Source organism: Acomys minous, assembly GCF_964271855.1.
Source record: "Acomys minous genome assembly, chromosome: 2".
Lineage (NCBI taxonomy): Eukaryota > Metazoa > Chordata > Mammalia > Rodentia > Muridae > Acomys > Acomys minous.
Genome location: NC_140484.1, coordinates 46,363,343 through 46,385,675, shown reverse-complemented (window position 1 = coordinate 46,385,675; position 22,333 = coordinate 46,363,343). Strand labels below are relative to the sequence as shown.

General features: G+C 41.6%; 2 protein-coding genes across 2 annotated transcripts; both read right to left on the bottom strand.

Moving 5' to 3' along the window:
* Positions 1 to 307: 307 nt before the first annotated feature.
* LOC311609494 (olfactory receptor 4D10) lies at positions 308 to 1,348 on the bottom strand (the record flags this gene model as incomplete). The annotated part of the gene is made up of 1 exon (XM_084802637.1): positions 308 to 1,348. Exon 1 carries the CDS (start codon positions 1,241 to 1,243, stop codon positions 308 to 310), a length of 936 nt encoding a protein of 311 aa, XP_084658763.1. The 5' UTR covers positions 1,244 to 1,348.
* Positions 1,349 to 15,632: 14,284 nt separating this feature from the next.
* On the bottom strand, positions 15,633 to 16,568 carry LOC311591953 (olfactory receptor 4D10-like; the record flags this gene model as incomplete). Its single annotated transcript, XM_084771797.1, has 1 exon — positions 15,633 to 16,568. One exon carries the CDS (start codon positions 16,566 to 16,568, stop codon positions 15,633 to 15,635), a length of 936 nt encoding a protein of 311 aa, XP_084627923.1.
* Positions 16,569 to 22,333: the final 5,765 nt, after the last annotated feature.

Genomic DNA, 22,333 nt, shown 5'->3' with positions numbered 1-22,333 from the left:
AAAATCCTGTCAAAAAATGTAACTGAAAAAAAAAAAAACCCCGAAGGAAAACAACAAATGTTAAAGACTTAAGAGACAGTGAAATCATATTCTATATTTGTTTATTTCCTTCAACCTCACAGATTTCACCAAGATTAACTTACAGCCTCAGTGGTTTAAGGCATGATTCTAAACACTGAAAATATAAAGAACATGAGACCAATCAACTTGACAGTTTTTTCCCAATATATCAGAATAAGGGAAATGAGAAGGAAGCATAGAAAAGTTTATTTGTGCTAGAAACATTTAAGGTAGTAACAGGCAGAAGTTACTTCTCTATTCCATCAGAAGGTCCAAGTCTTTTCCTGAGTCTCCTCATGGCTGACTTCATTTCCTGGTTCCTCAGAGTGTAGATCAAGGGGTTCAAGAGAGGGGAGATGACTGTGAAGGTGACACTGATGGCTTTATCTGTGGGGAGGGCAGTGAAGGGTCTGGCATAGACATAGATGCAGGGCACGAAATGCAGAGTGATTACAGTGATGTGGGAGGTGCAGGTGGAGATGGCTTTCTTCCTGCCCTCTCCTGAATGGGACCTCAGCAATAATAATATGACCATGTAGGATACCAGGAGTAAGAAAAACCATAGTGTGGTGAGCATCCCATTATTGGAAATCATCAGGAGCTCAACTACGAAGATGTCTGTGCAGGCAAGTCTGATGACCTGGGGGACATCACAGTAGAAAGTGTCAAGAACATTGGGTCCACAGAACGGAAGTGTCAGCAAGAGAGAGATCTGCACGATGGAGTGGATAAAGCCCCCCACCCAGGAGGCGAATATTAACCCAATGCAACGGCCTCTGCTCATGATGGTCACATAGTGCAGGGGCTTAGAAATGGCCACATAGCGGTCTAGAGCCATCACAGACAGAGAAAACACATCCACTCCCCCAATAAGGTGGAAGAAGAACATCTGAGCGAGGCAGCCGTTGAAAGAGATGGCCTTCCTGTCTGAGAGAAGGTCCACCAGCACCTTGGGGGCAGTGATGGAGGAAAAGCAGATGTCAGCAACAGACAAATTCCTGAGCAAGAAGTACATGGGGGTGTGAAGGCGGGACTCACAGGTCACTGTGACCATGATGAGCAGGTTCCCCAGCAGAGTTGTCACATACACCAGGAGAAGGAAAAGAAAGAGTACCACACTTACTTCTTGACTCTGGGTCAGTCCCAGGAAAATAAGTTCTTTGACCCTGGTGTAATTTTCCATCTCCAGGACGTTGCTTCTTTCTTTGCTTTTTAGTTTGAAGCCTCGGGCTGTTTGTCTTGTCTGCCTAAGGTCCTAGGATGAAATTGATTTCTTGTGCTTTGCCAAAGTACTTAGAAGTGATGGAGTTGTCCACATTTTAAATATTGCAGTTAATTAGATAATCAAATAAAATTATCACATAGAAAAATCACTCAGTAAGTTTTCCTCTAGAAAGCAACACTGGAAAATAAGATACATTAATTAATGACACCAAGAATATTTAAAACAGAAAAGATTTACCATGGTTCATTTCGATGCTTTTGGTACTAAACTTCCAGTGGTCTCAGTGAACCATTTTTTCCCTTTGTCTTCAGCGAAATCTTTTAAATTCTCCTTGTCAGTTATACTACTTGAGGGTCAAAGATTCTGGCTTTTCTAAGATCAGAGACTGGAAGGACCCCTTTCAAGTTAACTACCCCTCACTCGTTACTATTTGTATCAGTTGTATTCTGCATTGTACAGGGAGGCTCTTGGATGTGAGCACATGGAGATTCTGGGCTTTTTATGCAAGGTGATTCGTTTTTCACTGAAGGCAGAGTTCATGCATGTACTCAGTGAGAATGGCAGTGCTCAGTCCTCTGATGAGAAAGGTACTGGGATATTGTTTCACACCCTCCTTATTCTGTCCTCAACCAAGTGAGTGATGAGACTCCTGCTGAGAACTGTGAGCTGTGAACAAGATCAGTTTGATAAAACAGGGAAAAGGAGGAATCTCTCTGTCTTTCTGTCTGTCTCTCTATTCTCTTCCCTCCCTCCCTCCCTTCCTTTCTCCTTTCCTCCCTTTCTCCCTCCCTCCCTCCTCTGGGGTGTGTGTGTGTGTGTGTGTGTGTGTGTGTGCGCGCGCTAGCTGGAGAAGACTCGTGAGATGCATATGACTGAAAAACAGGATGAAGCTTCCTGGTCTGAATACGGGTTTCTAATGTTAGCCTCTGGCAAAACATAGGAGTCAACTAGAAATCTACTCTCCTCCCTCGAATCCCACTGCCCCTCTCCAGTCTGCATCATCATCAAATCTATTTGCAGGCTTTGGGGGAAAAGCAGCTGGAGAGTCGTGGTGGCCTGGGGGGTCTATTTGTCTCAAGCGTAGGTTGTCTTGTGAATGTTTGTTTCATGCACCCGTGTGAAGAAGCAGTTTTTACTTAGTCCCAGTAGATGAAGAGGAAATGAAAATTGGGACCTTACCTCCACAAAGTCACAGCAGTTGTATGTTGGGAACATGAGATTTTAAATGCTGTTATGTTTAGCTCCAAAGCCATTTTATTTATTGCAACAACCACTCTCTTACGCATTCAGTAAGTTGGAGTTATTTTTCATTTCAATTTTCGTGTAAAGCTATCAGAGAAAACACTTCCTGACTGGCTATTTATTTGAAAAGTCATGAAGTTGCCAGATAAACCCAGATACATCATAGAGCATTCCACTTTCTCACACATCTTCAGGACCCCAAGATTGTGCAGCAAAAATTGATGTTCAAAAAACCGAGCCAGACTCTCTCAAATTAGATCTGATTGTATTCATGACACTAAGTTTATTAGGGATTTCAACAGTATACATTCAATCAATGAGTCCTTCTGTCCTTTCTCACACAGCTGAGGTCCTTACACTCCAGTTGGGACTGGTCTTCCATTAGCAACATTGCACACAAGTGCAGCAGGTCTTATTCGGTCTAATGGAAATGCAAATACAAATATTTAGTGTGTCAGCAGCTGTGAGGACCAACCAACAATGTGCCAGTATCACGAAGCACAGCAATGCTCTATTTGGGGCATTTACAGGAAGCTTTAAGCTTTAACAGTGGGGACAAGAATTTGTCACCATCTGGATGAATGCCAGCAACAGAGGCAGAGAAATAATTTCAAGCACAGCCACACAGAGAGCACAGAGAAATGCAGTGCAGCGGAGTGGTGTGTAGAATTTTGGAAGGAGGTTTTATGAGCAACGTCATTCCTTGCCTCATTACATCATCAATAAGCGCTTCAGTATTGAATCCCATGGTTCTTAGGTATTGTAAACTCAATGAATGATGGAACTAAGTATACTACCTACTGGGTATGCATTTTGTGAAAGATTATATATAATCAGGAGGAGATAAAGAGAATGGTGGCACATTGTTTTCTATTTTCCTCCAATTCAATATATGCATCTTTACATTTTGTATTATAAAGACATTTGAAAAAAGTCTGAAGAATTGTATTTATCAGATAATTATTTTTGCGATGATTTTTAACATGAGGCTGCCACACATTAAGCAATTGAAAAGCTCTCAATAATTGCCTGAAGACTTGTCTCAGACCCAGGCTACCCTCTGAATTCTTCTTAACACAACATCTCCTTCCAGCATTCGCCACCTACCTTTGTTTGTCAGTGAGATGATTGCTTTCTGTCTGGAATAGTTAATATCCCTGGAAAATATTCAAAGTTAAATTAGTTAAACATAATGTCAACATTTCGACTTTGATATGCATATAACCCCAGCTAGCGGCTAAATATCTTTACCTATTTCCTCTATCTTGAATGTTCAGATACTATGCGCACAGCAAAGGCACATCATTTGTGTTAATCACTGAAAAATGTGCTTCTGGAGGTAAAGCCTTCTGCGTAGTTGAGTGTCTTAGTATCCCTGCTCCATTTGCCTTGGTAGCAAACCCGAGGAGTCACATCTTTAATGTTCTTCCACTGTGTCCCTGTCTTATATTCAAATCCCCCAGCCCCAGGGCTAATGTAAGGGGCTATCACTGGACAGGACAGGATAGTAGAAGGAACTGACTGACTGACTGTAGCTCTGATCATGCAGTTCTAGTGGGAGTCATTAAAATAGTATCAAAACATGAATGTGCACAATTCGCACACATTTACATATGTTGGCTGGTGTCCAGTACAAGAAATCTACTTGGTTTGTATCATTAACGTTGTGCACTGTGCCCCTGTGCCATGTCTTGGTCCCTTAGGCTCAGGCTTATTATGAAAGCTAAACAGAGTTGGGCAAGCAAGTGGAAATCAACTGGCTACTTCTGCTGCTACTGGTGGAGTTTCAGTGGGGATTATTAAACTGTTGTTAACAGACATACCCCTGTGTAAGCAGAGGTCATTACGGGGAAAAAATCCAACATTTTAATTCAGGCTATCAAGACAGAAATCAAAAGGCCTTATTCTAAAGCTTAAGCAGCTCTTTGCTAAAACATGCCCGTCTATGTGTCTAATACACCCCCTCTCCCCAGGTCTGGTCTCTTTTTATGCCTTTAGAAGTATGAAAGATTGTATATTTGCATACCATCATATCTGTTTTTTTAAAAAAAAATATTTATTTTATGTGCACAGTCTGAGTGAGGGTTCCAGACACCCTGGAACTGGAGTTACAGACAAGTTATATGAGCTACTTGTGTATGCTGGGAATTGAAACTGAGTCATTTCTGGCATTCTTCACCACTGAGTAATGTCTCTAGCCCCTGGATGCCCATATTTATTTACATGGATAAAGTCAAGAACTGGGCCTCAAAGCAGTTTCGCACCATTTAGTTTCCTCACCAAGAAGAGAACACTATGGCTCTTGAGCCTGGACGGCCCCCTCTTCTGGGTGCCATTGAGGATACTTAGAAAGGAACACCTGTCGGCTCTTTCCATTGAGGATACTTAGAAAGGAACACCTGTCGGCTCTTTCCCATCATTATGCCACGTTCAAACCTTCCTTCTTGGAGAGAACCAGATAGAGCTAAGCTTGTAAGTGGCAACCCGGAGAGGCATTGGTACAGCTGTGCACACAGCAGCACTTGCTTCGTGTTAATGCACTGCTCCACAGAATTGGATGGTAAGGTGCAGTGCCCTGGAACACAGTTGAAACGTGGCTCTTTGGCTGTTGTTCTCCCAAAGGCTGCGGTGTCTGCTTCCTCACAGTGATCCAAGGGTAAGTGACCCCTTAGTCCTACTTTTCCTGTCTGTAATCATGTGGCAACTTAAATGGAAAGCAGCAGAGACAGAGAGGAGAAAAGGACCAACCCACGATAGAGATAACTGACCTCGGCAAAAAGCATATTTTAGTTAATTACTATTCTCACAAAGTATGGAAGCTATTTATTTGTCTTAATGTTGTGTCAAAATTACCTGAAAAAAGCAATTTAAAAGAAGGATTTGTTCTGTCTTAGACTTGCAGGGTACAGTCCATCCTGGGGTAGCCATTGTAGCCAGGAGCATGCATAAAGTGTGAAACCTGGGGCTGGAGAGGTGGCTCAGCAAAGAAGAGCACTGGCTGCTTCTTCCAGGATCTGGGTTTGATTCCCAGAACCCATATGAAGGCTCATAGTCATCTTTACAGATGACTCTGGAGAATCCCATGCCCTCTGCTGGCCTCTGCGGGCAGTACACAGGCAGAGGGTGCACAGACATCCGTGTAGACAAACACTCCTATACAATCAACCAATCAAGTAAGTAAGTAAGTAAATAGATGAATAGACTTTCTGAGGCTAGAGAGATGGCTTAAGAGCACATACCACTTTTCTAGAGGACATGAGTTCAACGTCTAGCATTCACAGTGCAGTACAGATCCCGAACTGTCTGTCTCCCTGAGCTCAGAAAAGAAAGCTTTCATATCTGAAGTGAGTTTTCTTGGTTTCCCCCTTGAACCTAACTGTATTTAAAAAAAATTTTTTTTTAAATTGGTTCATTTTACATCCTGGTTGTAGTCCTCCCTCATTACCTCCTGGTCCTACCCTCCCTCCCTTATTCCCCCCCCCCTTCTCACCTAGTCCTCAGGAAGGGGGAGCTCTCCTCCCCTATCATCTGACTTCAGCATATCAAGTCTCATTTGGACTGCCTGTATCCTCTTCTTCTGTGGCCTGGCAAGGCCAACCCCACTAGGGGGGAAGTGATCAATGAATGGGTACCAGAGTCCATGTCAGAGGTAACCCCTACTCCCCAAATTATGGAACCCACAAGCAGACTGTGCAGAGGGTTTAGGTCCTGCCATGCATGGTCCTTGGTTGGTGCATCAGTCTCTCCAGCAACAACCCCCCCCACCTCTGTCCAGATTTGTTGGCTCCATTGGTCTCCTTGTGGAGCTCCTGTGCCCTCCAGGTCCTTCTAACCCTCAACTCTTCCATAAGACTCCCTGTGCTCCACCCCAAAGTTTGGCTATGAGTCTCAGTATCTGCTTCAGTTCCCTGCTGGGTGGAGTCTTTCAGAGGACCTTCATGGTAGGCTCCCTTCCTGTTCCTTCTATTTGCGCCTCTGAATGAAAATCAAGCGTTCTCCCTTGGGTCCTCCCTGTTGTGGCGCCCGCACCACCGAGGTACTGACTCAAGGGCGAGGGACTGCGGATTTAACACACAATAAAACAGCGGGGTTGCACACGCCTTTAATTCCAACACTCGGGAGGCAGAGGCTGGTGGATCGCTGTGAGTTCGAGGCCAGCCTGGTCTACAAATTGAGTCTAGGACAGCCAAGGCTACACAGAGAGACCCTGTCTCAAAAAAAAAACAAAAAAACAAAACAAACAAACAAACAAAAAACCAGCGGGTCCTTTGTGCTAAGAGAGCAGCAGCAGTGGCAGCTTTTATTCAGTGTCCAAAGAGCCTTTTTATAGGCAGCAAAACAGGAATGCCACTCACAGGTGAAATCCCTCATGAGGTGATTGCACATAGGAGGGAAAGTCCCGAGGAGGGAAGGGGTGTGTTCTCAGAGCAGTAAACATGACCAGCTGACCAACATAAACACAGACACGGAAGCTGCTAAAAATAGGGCACAAAACAGCAAGACAGGCAGGTAGCCCAGTCGAGCCTGGTTCCTACACTTGCTATGTAGCTTCTTCATGTCTGTGTATTGTAGTGTGGTTATCCTGTATTATGTGGCTAATATCCAACTAAGTGAGTATATACCATACCTGTCTTTCTGGGTCTGGGTTACCTCACTCAGGGTGACCATTTCTAGTTCAATCCATTTGCCCGCAAACTGCATTATTTCCTTGTTTTTAACAGCTGAATAGAATTCTATTGCATAAATGTACCACAGTCTCTTTATCCATTCTTTGGTTGAGGGACATCTAGGCTGTTTCTAGATTCTGTCTATTATGAATAAAGGTGCTTATGAACATAGGTGAGTAAATGTCCTTGTTGTATGGTGGAGCCTCTTTCAGGTGTATATGCCCAGAAGTGGTGTAGCTGGGTCTTGAGGTAGAAGTATTCCCAGTTTTCTGAGAAAGTGCCAGATTGATTTCTAAAGTATTTGTATAAGCTTTCACTCCCACCAGCAATGGAGGAGTGTTTTCCTTTCTCCACAACCTTGCTTGCATGTGCTGTCACTTGAGTTTTTGATCTTAGCCATTCTGATGGGTGTAAGATGGAATCTCAGAGTTGTTCTGATTTGCATTTCCCTGATGACTAGGGACATTGAGCATTTCTTTAAGTGTTTCTTGGTCATTTGATATTCCTTTGTTGAGAATTCTCTGTTTAGTTCTGTTCCCCATTTTAAAATTGGATTATTTGGTTTGGTGGTGTTTAATTTCTTAAGTTCTTTATATATTTTAGATATTAGCCCTCTGTCAGATGTAGGGTTGGTGAAGATCTTTTCCCAGTCTGTGGGCTGTTGTTTTGTTCTGTTGACAGTGTCTTTGCCTTAAAGAAGCTTTTCAGTTTCATGAGGTTCTGTTTATTAATTATTGATCTCAGAGCCTGAGCTGTTGGTGTTCTGTTTAGGAAGTTGTCTCCTGTGCTAATGAGCACAAGGCTCTTCCCCACTTTTTCTTCTAACATATTTAGTGTGTCTGGTTTTTTCTACACATAGACATCCAATTAGACCAGCACCATTTATTGAAAATGCTATGTTTTTTCCATTGTATGGTGTTGACTGTTGACCTTTTTTTTTTTTTTTGGAGAAAAACAAGTATCCATATGTGTGTGGGTTTATTTCTGGGTCTTCAGTGTGATTCTATTGATCCACCTGTCTGTTTCTATGCCAGTACCATGCAGTTTTTATTAATATTGTTCTATAGTATAGCTTAAGATCACAGATGGAGATACTTCCAGGAGATCTTTTATTTACAGGATTGTTTTAGCTATTCTGGTTTTTTTGTTTTTCCACATAAAGTTGAGAATTGTTTTTTCAAAGTCTGTAAAGAATTATGCTCAAATTTTGGATGGGAATTTCACTGAATCTGTAGATTGCTTTTGGTTAGATAGCTATTTTTTACCATGTTAATCCTACTGACCCATAGGAGATCTTTCCATATTCTGATATCTTCTTCTATTTCTTTCTTCAGAGACTTGAAGCTTTTTTCATCCAAGTCTTTCACTTGCTTGGTTAAAGTTACAATAAGAGACTTTATTTTTTTGTGGCTATTGTGAATGGTGTAGTTTCCTCAGTTTCTTTCTCAGACCATTTATCACTTGTATAAAGGAGGGCTACTAATTTTTTTTTTTACTTGATTTTTGTATCCAGACACTTTGTTGAAGGTGATTATGAGCTGTAGGAGTTCTTTGGTAGAATTTTTGGGGTCTTTTATGTATACCATCCTATCATCTGTAAATAGTGATACTTTGACTTCTTCCTTTGCAATTTCTATTCCTTCAAATCTCCTTTTTGTCTTATTATTCTATCTAGGACTTCTAGTATTATATTGAAGAGATATGAAGAGAGTGGACAGCCTGATTTCAGTGGAATTGTTTTAAGTTTCTCTGTTTAGTTTGATGTTGACTATAGGCTTGCTGTATATTGTCTTTTCTGTGTTTAGGTATGTGCCTTGTATACTGATCTACCCTTTACTCTGAAGTAATTTCCTTCTTTCTTTTTTTCTTTCTTCCTTCCTTCCTTCCTTCCTTTCTTTGAAAGCTCTTTATTATTCTGCATTGCTGGTCAGTACAACACAATTAAGAAGCTGTGTAGAGGTCAGGATGTACCCCACATCATAGAAAACTGTCTTCAGGCTGGGCCCTGTGCTGAGTGACTCCATTTTATAAGACAGCAATTTGCTTCATTTTTGTGCAAGTGAACAATCACCATCTGCCCAACGCAAACTACACAGCACAGACCAATCATGTAATCAGGTAAAACATTGTGGGTTTATTAAGCAAAATCAGGAACACACATGGGCCTGGATTTTTACTTGATTACATGATCGGTACTCCATTTATATGACCCAAGTAAAGGGATGCCTCCTTGCTATAGTGTCATATAAAAGGAGTTCAGTGGTACTCAGTGACATGTCTTTACACTGACTGCATGCATCCTGGGATCAATAGCCAATGAACTCCTATGTCAGTTCCAGAGCCCCTGCTCAGCAAGGTCCCTAACTTGACGTTGCTTGCTTGCATCACCTCAGGTCTGTGCTGATGACCAGCTCTGCACACCTGGGAACACTCTATAGTTGGGTTAGTTAATAGCTTATTCAACCACCTGAAGTGATTCTCTGTTCATACCTTTGTGAAATCCATAGCCTATTTAACTCTTTAGTTGCCATGCTGTGGTATGGAATGTTTTAAAGTGTTATGTGTGCTTTGAGTACGTAGGACTGAAATAAAAGAATGTGTAATTGCCAACGGTCCTGACTAGGATTGAAGTTAGTAATACTTGGCAAACGAAAGTTTGTATTTTCTTTTTTAAAAATTTAATTAATTTATTCAGATTACATCTGAAATTGTTATCCCTTGTATCCTCTCATTCCTGCCTCCCTCCTGCTTTCACCCTATTCCCCTCCCCTATGTCTGTGACTGAGGGGTACCTCCTCCCCCACTATATGATCATAGGTTTTCAAGTCTCATCTTGGTAGCCTGCTTATTCTTTCTCTGAGTGCCTCCAGGCCTCCCCACCACAGGGAAGTGATCAAATATGGGACATCAGAGTTTTTTTTTTCTTTTTAAAGTAATTTCTATCTTTATTCCTGAGATGTTTTTCTTGTATGTATGTAGCAGAATGGGTCCTGTTTTTGCATCCATTATGTTAGCCTGTGTCTTTTTATTGGGGAGTTGAGAGATACTAATAACCAGTGGTTGTTAGTTCCTGGTTTTTTTTAATGTTGGAACTGGTAGTGTGTGTGTGTGTGTCCTTTCTTTTGGCTTTGGGGATGTGGAGTTATTTACTTCCTGTGTTTTCCTGGGTGTAATTAGCCTCTCTGGGTTGGAGTCTTCTGTAGGTCTGGATTTGTGGCTAGGTCCTGTTTAAAGTTGGGTTTTTCACTGAATATCTTGTTTTCTCCATCTATGTTGATTGAAAGTTTTGCTGGGTATAGTAGTCTGGTTTGGCATCTGTTGTCTATTCATGTCTGCATGACATCTATCCAAGCCCTTCTGGCCTTCATAGTCTCTGTTTCATAGTCAGGTGTAATTGTAATAGGTTTGCTTTTATATTTGACTTGACATTCTTCTCTTGCAGTTTTTAATATTATTATTTTTTTGTTCTATACATTTAATGTTTTGACTATTATGTGGTGGGAGAATTTTCTTTTCTGGTCCAATCTATTTGGAGTTCTGTAGACTTCTTTTATGTTTATGGACATTTCTTTCTTTAGATTGGGGGAGTTTTTTTCTATGATTTTGTTGAAAATGTTTTCTGGGCCATGGAGCTTGGAGTTTTCTCCTTCTTCTATTCCTATTATTCTTAGGTTTGACATTTTTATAGCATCCCAGATTTCTTGTATGTTTTGTGTCAGTAAAACCTTTTTATTTTTAACATTTTCTTTGACTGATCAATAACTTCAACTGTATCTTCTACACTTGAGATTCTCTCATCCATCTCTTGTCTTTTGTTGTTTGTGTCTGCAGTTTCTGTTCTCTTCCCTAGGTTTCCCAACTCTAGGATTGTCTGAAATTGTGTTTTCTTTGTTGCTTTTAATTCCCCGTTTAGGTCTTGAATATTTTAAAATTTTTCTTTCATTTATTTCTCTCTTTTGATTGTATGTTCCTGTAGTTCTTTATAGGATTTAATCAATTCCTTCATCTGTTTAAATGTATTTTCCTGTATTTTTTGAGAGATTTATTTTCCTCCTTCAAGGCTTCTATCATTTTTATCACCTCAGATTTAAAATCTTGTTAGTATGGGTGTTCCTATCTCCAGGGCTTGCTGTGTTAGGACCACTAGTTTCTGGTGGTGTCATATGGCTCTGAGTTTTGTTACTTGTGTTCTTGCACTGACTTTCAGCCATCTGATTGTCTCTGGTATTAGCAGGATTGGAGTTTCTTCTTCTTTTCTTTCTTTCTTTTTAAAAAACTTTTAATTTTATTAATTTATTCAGATTACAACTCAATTGCTATCCCATCACTTATATCCTCCCATTCCTCCCTCCCTCCTGCTTTCACCCTATTCCCCTACCAAGACTCCCCTACCAAGTCTCATCTTGGTAGCCTGCTTATTCTTTCTTTGAGTGCCATCATGCCTCCCCACCAAAAGGAAGTGGTCAAATATGGAGCACCAGAGTTCATGTCAGAGTCAGTCCCCGTTCTCCACATAACTGTGGAGAATGTCCTGTCTGCTGGAGTTTCTTCTGATGGGGTTGCTGTCTTTCTCCCAGGTGGTCCAGGCAGGTTGGAGGCAGGCAAAGAGAGCTCCAAGCTGAAGGTTGCTTGCTAGGGCTCCCAAGAGGTCTCTTTATGATGGTGGATAATCGCTGCTGAAGCTTGTGACAAGCTGCATGGGTGCCCATCAGGCCTCCTTGGTATTGTAGACAATGTGAGTTGTTGCCAGAGCCCAACTCACCTGTGCTGGTTTGCTGTCACTGACCCATATGGGCTAAGCCAGTGAGGAGCAGGTGGAGAGAGATCGAAGCCTAAAGCTGCTCTGGTGCCCCACAGGCCTCCTCTGCTGGTTCATTGTGTGAGTCCTGGATGGGCCAGGCCAGAGAAAAGTGGGGAGAGAGAGAGAGAGAGAGAGAGAGAGAGAGAGAGAGAGAGAGAGAGAGATCCAAACCCCAAACTGCTCAGGTGCCCCAAGGGCTTCCTCTGTTCTTTCTCTGGCTGTGTCCTGGATGGGTCAGGCTTGTGGGGAGTGTGCAGAGAGAGATTCAACCCTAAAGTTGCTTGGGTGAGGAGAGACTTGATACCGTATGAGCATATTCAGGGGGAGGAGGTCCCCCTCAGACACAGACTTAGGGGAGGGGAGGGGAGTAGGGGGGAAGTGGGAGGAAGGGAGGAATGGGAGGATACATGGGATGGGCTAACAACTGAGATGTAATATGTATAAATTAATAAAAATGTATTAAAAAAAATAAAGTTGCTTGGGTGTCCCACAATCTTTCTCAGGATGGAAGCTGATGTGGGCTTTCCACACAACATGTATATATAAATAATAAAATAGAAAAAATAGAACATATATTCTATTTTTATTTATCGGATAATGTTTAATTCTCTTCTACTTTTTGTTGGAAATACAATTCTTTGTTGACTATAATGTATATTGGCTTTGTTGTCTATGTCTGTATGTACATATGTGTATTTGTTACTTATTCAAAAATTCCTTTTTGCTTTCTCCTGTAACTTTTATTGTAGGGCGTTTGCCATGCACACATTGTCTTGTTTCATGGTACCTCACGGGTGTCCATGACTCTCTTTAGTTCTATTCACATTTTTATCTTTATGTTTATCAGATTGTACAGTTCATTGCTTCTCTCAATATATTGGTTAATTTATTGTCATGGCATACAGCAACTGCTATGTAATTGTTGACTGAAGCAATGCTCAGGAAGCCCAACCACCAGCTACATACAGCTCTGGGGTGATTTTACAGAGGTTGTTACCTCTGGCTTGGACTTCGACTTATTATTGAAATTTCAAATTTTATACTCATGTCTATTTGATTCTTTACAGTGTTAACATTATTACACTTTTTAACCCTGACCATCTCCTCAAAGAGCTTCAGGCACTCTCTCAAGTTTGTACAGTAGAGATGAGGAGACACTGCATCTGAGTTGGAGTAGTCCTGTGGCGTTCTCCTTGAGCAGCTCTGGGCCGTTCAAAAGCTGCCTGCACCTCTTCCATCCCATAAACTAACATCATAAAACAAGACCACTGTGGTACCTGCATGGTTAGGTTTCTCATGGATCAAATGTGGGAGTGCCTGTCAAATTCAGACTATATAATTTCTTTTTTTTAATTGAAAAATAAAATCATCCATATCACATCTCATTGCTATCCCATCCCGTGCGTCCTCCCATTCCTCCCTCCCTCCCTGCTTTCACCCCATTCCCCTTCCCTATGACTGTGACTGAGGGGGACCTCCTCCCCTTGAATATGATGCTAGGGTATCAAGCCTCTTCTTGGTAGTCTGCTATCCTTCCTTCGAGTGCCATTGGGCCTCCCCATCAAGGGGACATGGCCAAATATGGGGCACCAGAGTTCATGTGAAAGTCCAGACTATATAATTTCAATGGAATTTCTTTCAAGTTTTTTGATTTCTCTTCTGCCTGCTTAACTGTGCAATTGAATCTTCACAAGTAACATCTATCTCAGTCTTTGGATTCTGTTTTGATATGTTTCATACTTGTATAATTCATCAGCTGCAAAAGTTCTCAGCTATTATCTCTTATAACAATGGTTCTTCATTTTTATTATTTTCTTCAGAAATTTATGTTATATTTAGCACTTAATATATTTACTCACTTTTCCTCCATGTTTATCAGTCACCTTTTTGGGTATTGTACCTATATCTGTGTGTGACCCCTTTTCAGCCTTCAGTTCACTGTAGTTTTCATTTCTTCATGCTTTGCTTTGTTTTTTTTTTTTTTAATGTCTACCCCTTGCTTTCAGTTTCATATTTGTTTACATTTGTCCTAGTTTGCTTTCTATTGCTGTGATAAAACACCATGACTAAAAGCACTGTGGGGAGGAAAGGGTTTATTTGCTTTCCGTGTCTCAGTCACAGTCCACCACTGAGGAACACCAGGGAAGGAGCTCAAGGTAGAAACCTGGGGACAAGAACTGAAGCAGAGACCATGGGGAGCCGCTGGTTCCTGGCGTGCTCTTCATGGTTTCCTTAGTTTGTTTTTAAAAAGCATCTCTGCACCACCTGGTCAGGGTGGCAAGGCCACATCACCTCAACCACTAACTAACAACAGGCTCCACAGAGTTGCCCACAGGCCAATCTTACAGAAGCATTTTCTCGGTCGAGGTTTTCTCTTTCCAGATGATCCTAGCTTGTGTTAAGCTGATAAAAAGTTACCAGAACAGTATTTTACAAAAATATCCTTTAGCTTTTTTTCCTCTAAACATTTATATTTATGCTACTTAATTCATTACCCCAGTACTTTAAAGTCTTTGGCGGTAGAATTTATTCTGACTTAAACTATTGCAGCAATATTTGATCTGAGTGTGAGCCCATGCATAGTTTTCATATACACTACTTTATTTGATGGGAGCATTCCCAGTATCTTCCTGTGGAAATACTTATGTATTTGCTTTTCAGATGTTCCCCATGGGGAAACAATGCAATGTCAATATATGCATGGCATTATCTTTCTAAATATAAGAGATGCCAATTTCTAAGGCCTGCTTCTGATAAGTTTAAATATGGGGATGTGATTCTGCATTGTTATCTGTTATGATAATCACTTTTATTGACTTTTAGATACATTTCACTGAATCCTTTACCTCAGTCTTCCCGGATACAAATGATACAGAAGGAAGATGGGGGAATGCATTTTGTTCTTCTGTATGTGATTATAGTGAGTTCAGGCTTCCAGGGTATTGTATGTACTCATAACATAGGCTGATTGGAACTTGGACTGTTTCTTCAAGCACTACTAGATTGTATTGTAATCACACTATTGTGTGCATGGATTCTAACAATGTTTTTGAGTCTAACTGTTGATTCAGACACGTGGAACCCAAGTCACAGCACTTCCTCACTTAATCACTTCTATTTCCTTTGGTTTCCATGAATATGTGTCTGTTTAATAAATCAAGTCAATTTTAAACATTAAAAACCTAGCTGGCTATAGTGGTTCACAATGGTAGTCCCTGCACTTAAGGAAGTTGAGACAGGAAGGTTTCTGGGATTTTGAGGCTAGCCTGGGCTACATAATGCATTCCAGAGAAGACAGGACTATAGAATGAAACTTGTCTCAGAAAACAAGTTTTGTTCTTGTTTTCTATTTTGTATTTTCAGAAAACACAAAAACAAAGGAAAAGCTAAGGTATAATTACACTGTTCAATGACCTTTTTATGTACCTATTTGTTCATATTTCACAGATTCCATTGAGATTTACTTGGTGATTCTGTGATGCAATATTTGACACATTAAAAATATACAGGAGAATTAAAACTATTAATTAGAGATCTTTTGGGTTGTTTTAGGCCTCTGTGAGAAGAAAGATGACAAGTATAGGGAATAAAGCTTATCTCACATCCAATTGTTTCAAAATGTGGTGACAGGGAGGAACTATTGCTCCTCTCTATCAGAAGGTCCAAGTCTTTTCCTGAGTCTCCTCATAGCTGACTTCATTTCCTGGTTCCTCAGAGTGTAGATCAAGGGGTTCAAGAGAGGGGAGATGACTGTGAAGGTGACACTGATGGCTTTATCTGTGGGGAGGGCAGTGAAGGGCCGGGCATAGACATAGATGCAGGGCACGAAATGCAGGGTGACCACAGTGATGTGGGAGGTGCAGGTGGAGATGGCTTTCTTCCTGCCCTCTCCTGAATGGGACCTAAGCATTGCCAGAATGACCGTGTATGAAACCACCAATAGCACAAACCACAGAGTTGCAACCAGGCCATTATTGGAAATCATCAGGAGCTCAACTACGAAGATGTCTGTGCAGGCAAGTTTGATGACCTGGGGGACATCACAGTAGAAAGTGTCAAGAACATTGGGTCCACAGAACGGAAGTGTCAGCAAGAGAGAGATCTGCACGATGGAGTGGATAAAGCCCCCCACCCAGGAGGCGAATATTAACCCAATGCAACGGCCTCTGCTCATGATGGTCACATAGTGCAGGGGCTTAGAAATGGCCACATAGCGGTCTAGAGCCATCACAGACAGAGAAAACACATCCACTCCCCCAATAAGGTGGAAGAAGAACATCTGAGCGAGGCAGCCGTTGAAAGAGATGGCCTTCCTGTCTGAGAGAAGGTCCACCAGAACCTTGGGGGCAGTGATGGAGGAAAAGCAGATGTCAGCAACAGACAAATTCCTGAGCAAGAAGTACATGGGGGTGTGAAGGCGGGACTCACAGGTCACTGTGACCATGATGAGCAGGTTCCCCAGCAGAGTTGTCACATACACCAGGAGAAGGAAAAGAAAGAGTACCACACTTACTTCTTGACTCTGGGTCAGTCCCAGGAAAATAAGTTCTTTGACCCTGGTGTAATTTTCCATCTCCAGGACGTTGCTTCTTTCTCTGCTTTTTTGTTTGTTTGTTTGTTTGAAGCTCGGGCTTCTTGTCTTGTCTTCCTAAACTCCTAGGATGAAATTGATTTCTTGTGCTTTGTCAAAGTACTTAAAAGTTATGGAGTTGTCCACATTTTAAATATTGTAATCAGATTTGTGAGCAAATCAGGTTGCCACTTGCAAAGTCATTCACCTTTTCCCTACAGAGCAATGTTAGGGGAAAATTATAAAAGGTAGTGACACTTAAGCGTCAAATTTAAAAAGGAAACATCACTGAGCTACAGTTTAATGCTTTATCAGTTTTTTTTCTGCTTTAATAGCATCTATTCAAGTCTCTTGGTCAGTTATCTTACTTTGGGGGCCACTTTTTAAGAGTTCGGGTTCAGTTTTTAAGAGCATGAAATGGAAAAGACCATCTTCAGGTTCTGTGCTTAACTGTCATCATTCTGTTAAAATTACCATTAATTTCTACATTTTACAAGATGATGCTTGGGCAAGGACCCTGTGGAAGTTTTGGATATCTGAAACATGTTTTTTCCCCCTTAAAGGACAGTACAGAGACAGTATTAGGACAACAAAACACTGATTTACTCCTCTGCATTTTGCCACTGATTATCTGAATAATGGGATTTCTGATGCATCATCTGTGAACTATGTGGACAATATTGACCTGAGCAATTGGGAGGAAGAAGGAACCTGGGCCAAAGCGAGACTCACTTGAACGGCCAGAGACAGAAGATGAATGTAGCTCCTTGTGTCTTACTGCGGGTTCCTAGTTTCAGCCTCTGCCAAAGGCCAGGAGCCAGCTAGGGATCTGCTTCCCTCTCCCATCCTGACCCTCTCTTGTCTGCATCATCATCATCATCATATTCATTTGTACGCTGCTGAGGATGAGCAGTTTTGGAGTTAGGATTTCTTGGCAGCCTTCTCATCTCAAAGGCTGAGGTAATCCTGTGAATGGCTCTCTTGTGTATTCCTATGAGGAGAGGAGGGTTTTACTTACTTTTAGTATATGGAGAAAGGTGAACTAATTTCCCCCAACTCAATACATTCTTACATTGTGAAATTCAAATTTAGTGGAATTATTCTCTTCTGCAAAGCCTTTTGATGTATTACATCAGCAATTGTACAAGAATTCAGCAGGATTCAGTTATTGCTTCAACTCAATTTTAGAATAAAGGTAGTAGAAAAAAGTCTCCCAGGAGTTATCTAAACAGCTATAAAATTTCCAGATAAATCTGGAGTCAGCGTAAGACACCTACTTTATCACACATCTGCAGGAGCCTCCATAAGGCTGTGTGGTAGAGATAATTTTCACAGAGTGGAGCCAGACTCCCTTAAGTAAGGTTCCGATTACATTCCTCACACCGAATTGATTAGGAATTTCAGAGACATGCATTTTGCCAGTGAGTCCTTCATCCTTTCTCACGCATTTTGTGATGCTGACAGCACTGTGGGGGCTGGGCTAACACACATACTAACAACACAGATGCAATTGCAGCTAAAGTTTTACTCTGGAGAAATGTTCTGGTGGGACTACAAGTGTTTAAGTCCATCTACAGCCACGGGGACCACAGCAACATTCTATCAAGGACGGGTGTGGGAAGGGCTCATAGCAGAGACAAAGATTGCCATAGTCTAGAAACATAACAGGTGGAAATCAACATGAATAAGCCACACAGAGAACACAAAAAAGCGGCTCAGTTGGCCAGAATAGGAGAGCGTGCAGTGAAAGGACTTTTCCTGGTACCAGACAATCTCTTGCCTCACTACCGCATTAAAACATGTCTCATTGTTGCATTCCATGGTTCCTACGTACTGTTTGGTGATGAATGAGTGATTCAAGCCTTCTGCCTTCTCAGTCTGTATTTCATGCAAGCAAGCTTGCATAATCAGGAGGAGATAGAAAACAGAAGGGAGACACATTGCCCACCCCACCCCCAACTTCAGGTTAAACAGTTTTACATCATATTGTATTACAGTGGTACTCGAAAAGATAAGTCTGAAGAATCTCATTTGACAAAAATCTCCTTACACTTGACTTTAACATGTAGCAGTCGCATACTAAGCAGGTGAAAGGCTCTCAAAAAAAATTTCTGATGGTATATCGAGTGCACCGTAGTTCTGCACCCTTTTAAGCACACTCTTTATTTCCAATGATTGACACCCACCTCTGTTGTGTCTGTCGGTGAGGTAATCATCTTTGGTCTGAAGTATCTGATATCCCTGGGAGGTATTCGAAGTCAATTAAAAAAAACATAATCAGTGACAACATCTGAATTTCAGCATGGTCATCCGCACTGCTAGACAGCTGTTATATGTCGTCACCCATTTTCTTGGATCCTAAAACTTCAAACGAAAATCATATGCTATTCAGTGCAGCATGCAACAGCGTTAATCCTTGAAAAAGATGTGCTCTTAAAGATTTTAGTGTCCTTGATCTACTCGAACTCAAAGATTTGCCTCTTTAAGGTTCATGGACTTGGGTGGTGACCCCGTCTCCTGCTCAAGTCCTCTAACCTCAGGCTTAATGTAAGGACGACAGCGAGAATCTCATTGGGCAGGGGAGTAGCAGTAACTGATTCTGGGTTTGATGATGGAGTTTCAATGGGATTCATTAAAATGCTATCAAAACACGCATGTGCCCACACAGAGACATCAACACATTATGGCTGGCGTACAAATTCCTTAGAGGCTATAGGAAATATTTGATTTGCGTAATCAAAGTTTGCACTGGGTCCCTGTGTTGTGTCCTGATCCCTTAGTCTCAGGGCTGTCACGAGAGCTGTTGGGCAAGGACATGGAAGCGAAGTGGCTAGTTCCACTGGTGCTAATGGAATTTCAGTGATAATTGTTCAGTTTTTTTTTGGCTAACAGATACACTGATGTGTGAAGAGTCAGAGACCCATTATGGAAAAAGCCCACGGCACAGTACTGTGCCCAGGTTCTGTAATGACTAGAGAGCAGTCCGATCCCCTCATTTTTGGCTTACTCTGCTCTGCTAAAGCATGACAAACCACACATCTAACACATTTCCAGGGCCTGTTTTCATGCTTTCAAATGCATGAAAGATTTGAATATGCATCCTTGTAACATAGCAACAAGCCATGAAGAAGTTAGAAAGCCCGGACCTCTAGCATTTTCATAACCCTTCTCATCAAGCAGAAAGCGGCAGAGGCTCCCGAACTTGTCTGTTTCTATTTCTAGGGCCACAAGCTCTGCCCTACCACAGGGGCACAGGGTTGCACGAACCCTTAGTTTGACTTCCTCTTTCTTTCCCAGTCATCATCCAGTGTAGTTAGTGGAAAGAAACCCCCACATGAATAAAGGAGTAGACTCTGTAGAGGAAGGAGACAAGGCTGCCCCTTGTCAAAGAGATGATTTCACAAATCCTGTCAAAGAGGTTTCATGAATTAAGCATAACGAGATGATAAGAGGAGCCTTTGGGCCATGCAGTGCACTTTGTTGAAGCATTTGATTAAACATGTCAATATATTGTGTGACATAAGGATGAAATTTGAAGATGAAAATAAAATCAGAACATGAATAAGCACATGAATACAGAGCAGGAACTGCCATTCCACCAAGAAAGGAGTTAGCCATATAATAGGAACTCTGGAGTCTCTAGCCTACACTGATCCTGTAGAAGAGGTAAAGTGTAGTATTCACCCAATAATGTCATTACTGAAGCCTGGGGATTTAGCTCAGTTGGTAGAATACCTCTCCAGCATACAAGATGCCCTGGGCTCAATTTCAAAAAGTGCATGGACTGGGTATGATGGTTCCCACCTGTAATGCCAGCACTTCTGTGGAAGCAGATGGATCCGGAGATTAATTAAAGGTGTCCTGCACAACACTGGGAGATAGAGACCAGCCTGAGGGACAGGACTCCCACTCCTTTCAGCATGTCACCAATTCCTGCTTCCACACACCCCTAGGCACCGAGAATGAGACAGTGAGACAGATGCACATCCCTCTGACATACTAGCCGAAAGATAAAGTTATTTTAAGACAAACTAAATTAGCTAGGTGTGGTGGTGCACAGCTTTAATCCTAGCACCTGGGAGGCAGAGGCAGGTGGATCTCTGTGAGTTCAAGGTCAGCCTGGTTTACTTAATGAGCTCCAGAACAGACAGGACTACATGGAAAGACTCTGCCTCAAAAAGCCAGACCAACTAAGTTACGGCATTATTTTAGATGATAAAACACAAACAAAAACAAACCAGAGTTAAAAACAGAAAGTAAGTTAGTAATGATTTATTATTCCTTTTCTAAGTATTAATTTTAAATTATGGATGATGCCTGAATGTGTGGGAGGGCAGGTGCCTGTGGAATCTGGAAGACAGCGTCGTATTCATCTCGGTCTCGAGTATCAGGTAGCTGTGAGCTACCTAATGCTGGTGCTGGGAACGAAACTCATGTCCCATGCTGGAGCAGTGCCCACCCCCCCTTCACTGTGCCACCACTAGTCCCAGTGATGTTTTACCTCTGAAAAGGTAGTGAGAGAGTGGTGAGTTTTTATAAACATTTATTTAACTATGGTGTGTGTGTGTGTGTGTGTGTGTGTGTGTGTGTGTATGCAGGTACCTGTGGGTTATAGAGGCTTCAGATCCCCCTAAATAACCCTGAATCTGGGAAACAAACTCAGGTTGTCTGCAAACACCGTATGTGCTCTTTACCACTCGCTGTGGGAATGGTGAGTTTTTGGAACAAGGGGGCCTCCCTGACTGAAGTGGAGTTGCTACAGTGAGACTGTGGGGAGGCAGCACAAGACAGTCAGGCAAAGCCACCAGCTCATTAGTACCAGAGTTTTCACTGCGTGCATGGAAACACAGTGGAGGGTGTTTACAACTACTTGTTTTTATTGTCAGCTTTAGGGTAAATGTTGTATGGCTGGGTGACACTGACACTCCTGTCCTGGTGTGCACTCTACAGGCGACTTCAGAATAAGAGCAGAACTGTTAGAGGGGCCGGGGAAGGAGCCTTGTTGGCGGTGTCTGCCTAGTGAGCATGACTGCCTACACTTGGGCCCTGGAGAGATTAAATGCAGGTGTACTTTGCAAGGCCATGTCATTTCAGTGCCCACGTTTTCAAAAATTTTTATTCTTTCTTCTGCATGATTAATTGTACAGTTGAGTACTTTCAGGGAATTTTTTCATTTTGGCTCACTTGCTATATTCCATTTTGATATATTTTGAGTATGAGCATCTTTATAATTCATCATTTCTGGACATTTCTCAACTATTATCTCCCAATTTTTGCATTCTTAATATCTTCCTAAGGAACCCCTGTTATATTTAACATTTATCCTGTTCATTAGCTTTCTTCTCCATGTCTATCAGTCACATTACAGTGTGTTGTTCTGTCTCTGTCCCTGTGCGATCCCTTTCCAGTTCATTATAATTTTCATTTCTAGATGTTTTATTCTTGTCATAAATCTGTTTTGTGTCTCCGGTTTCATTTTTACTGACTTGAAAAAGCTATGCATAAGCTTTCACATTGATGCTATATTTTATATCTTATTTCTATAACACATAATTTTTTGCTAGCACAGCTTGTCCTTACCTGTCCTAATTTTATGGCATGATTTTATTTGAGTTAATGCGAATTCACACCTAGTCTTTGTATGTACTTTTGTCCATCTTAGGACCAGTCCCACATCTTCCTACATAGGTGTGTACGGGCTTCATCTGCCCCCATAAGGAAACAATGTGACGTGCACTCTGTTTACAGAATTATTATTATTTTTAGCT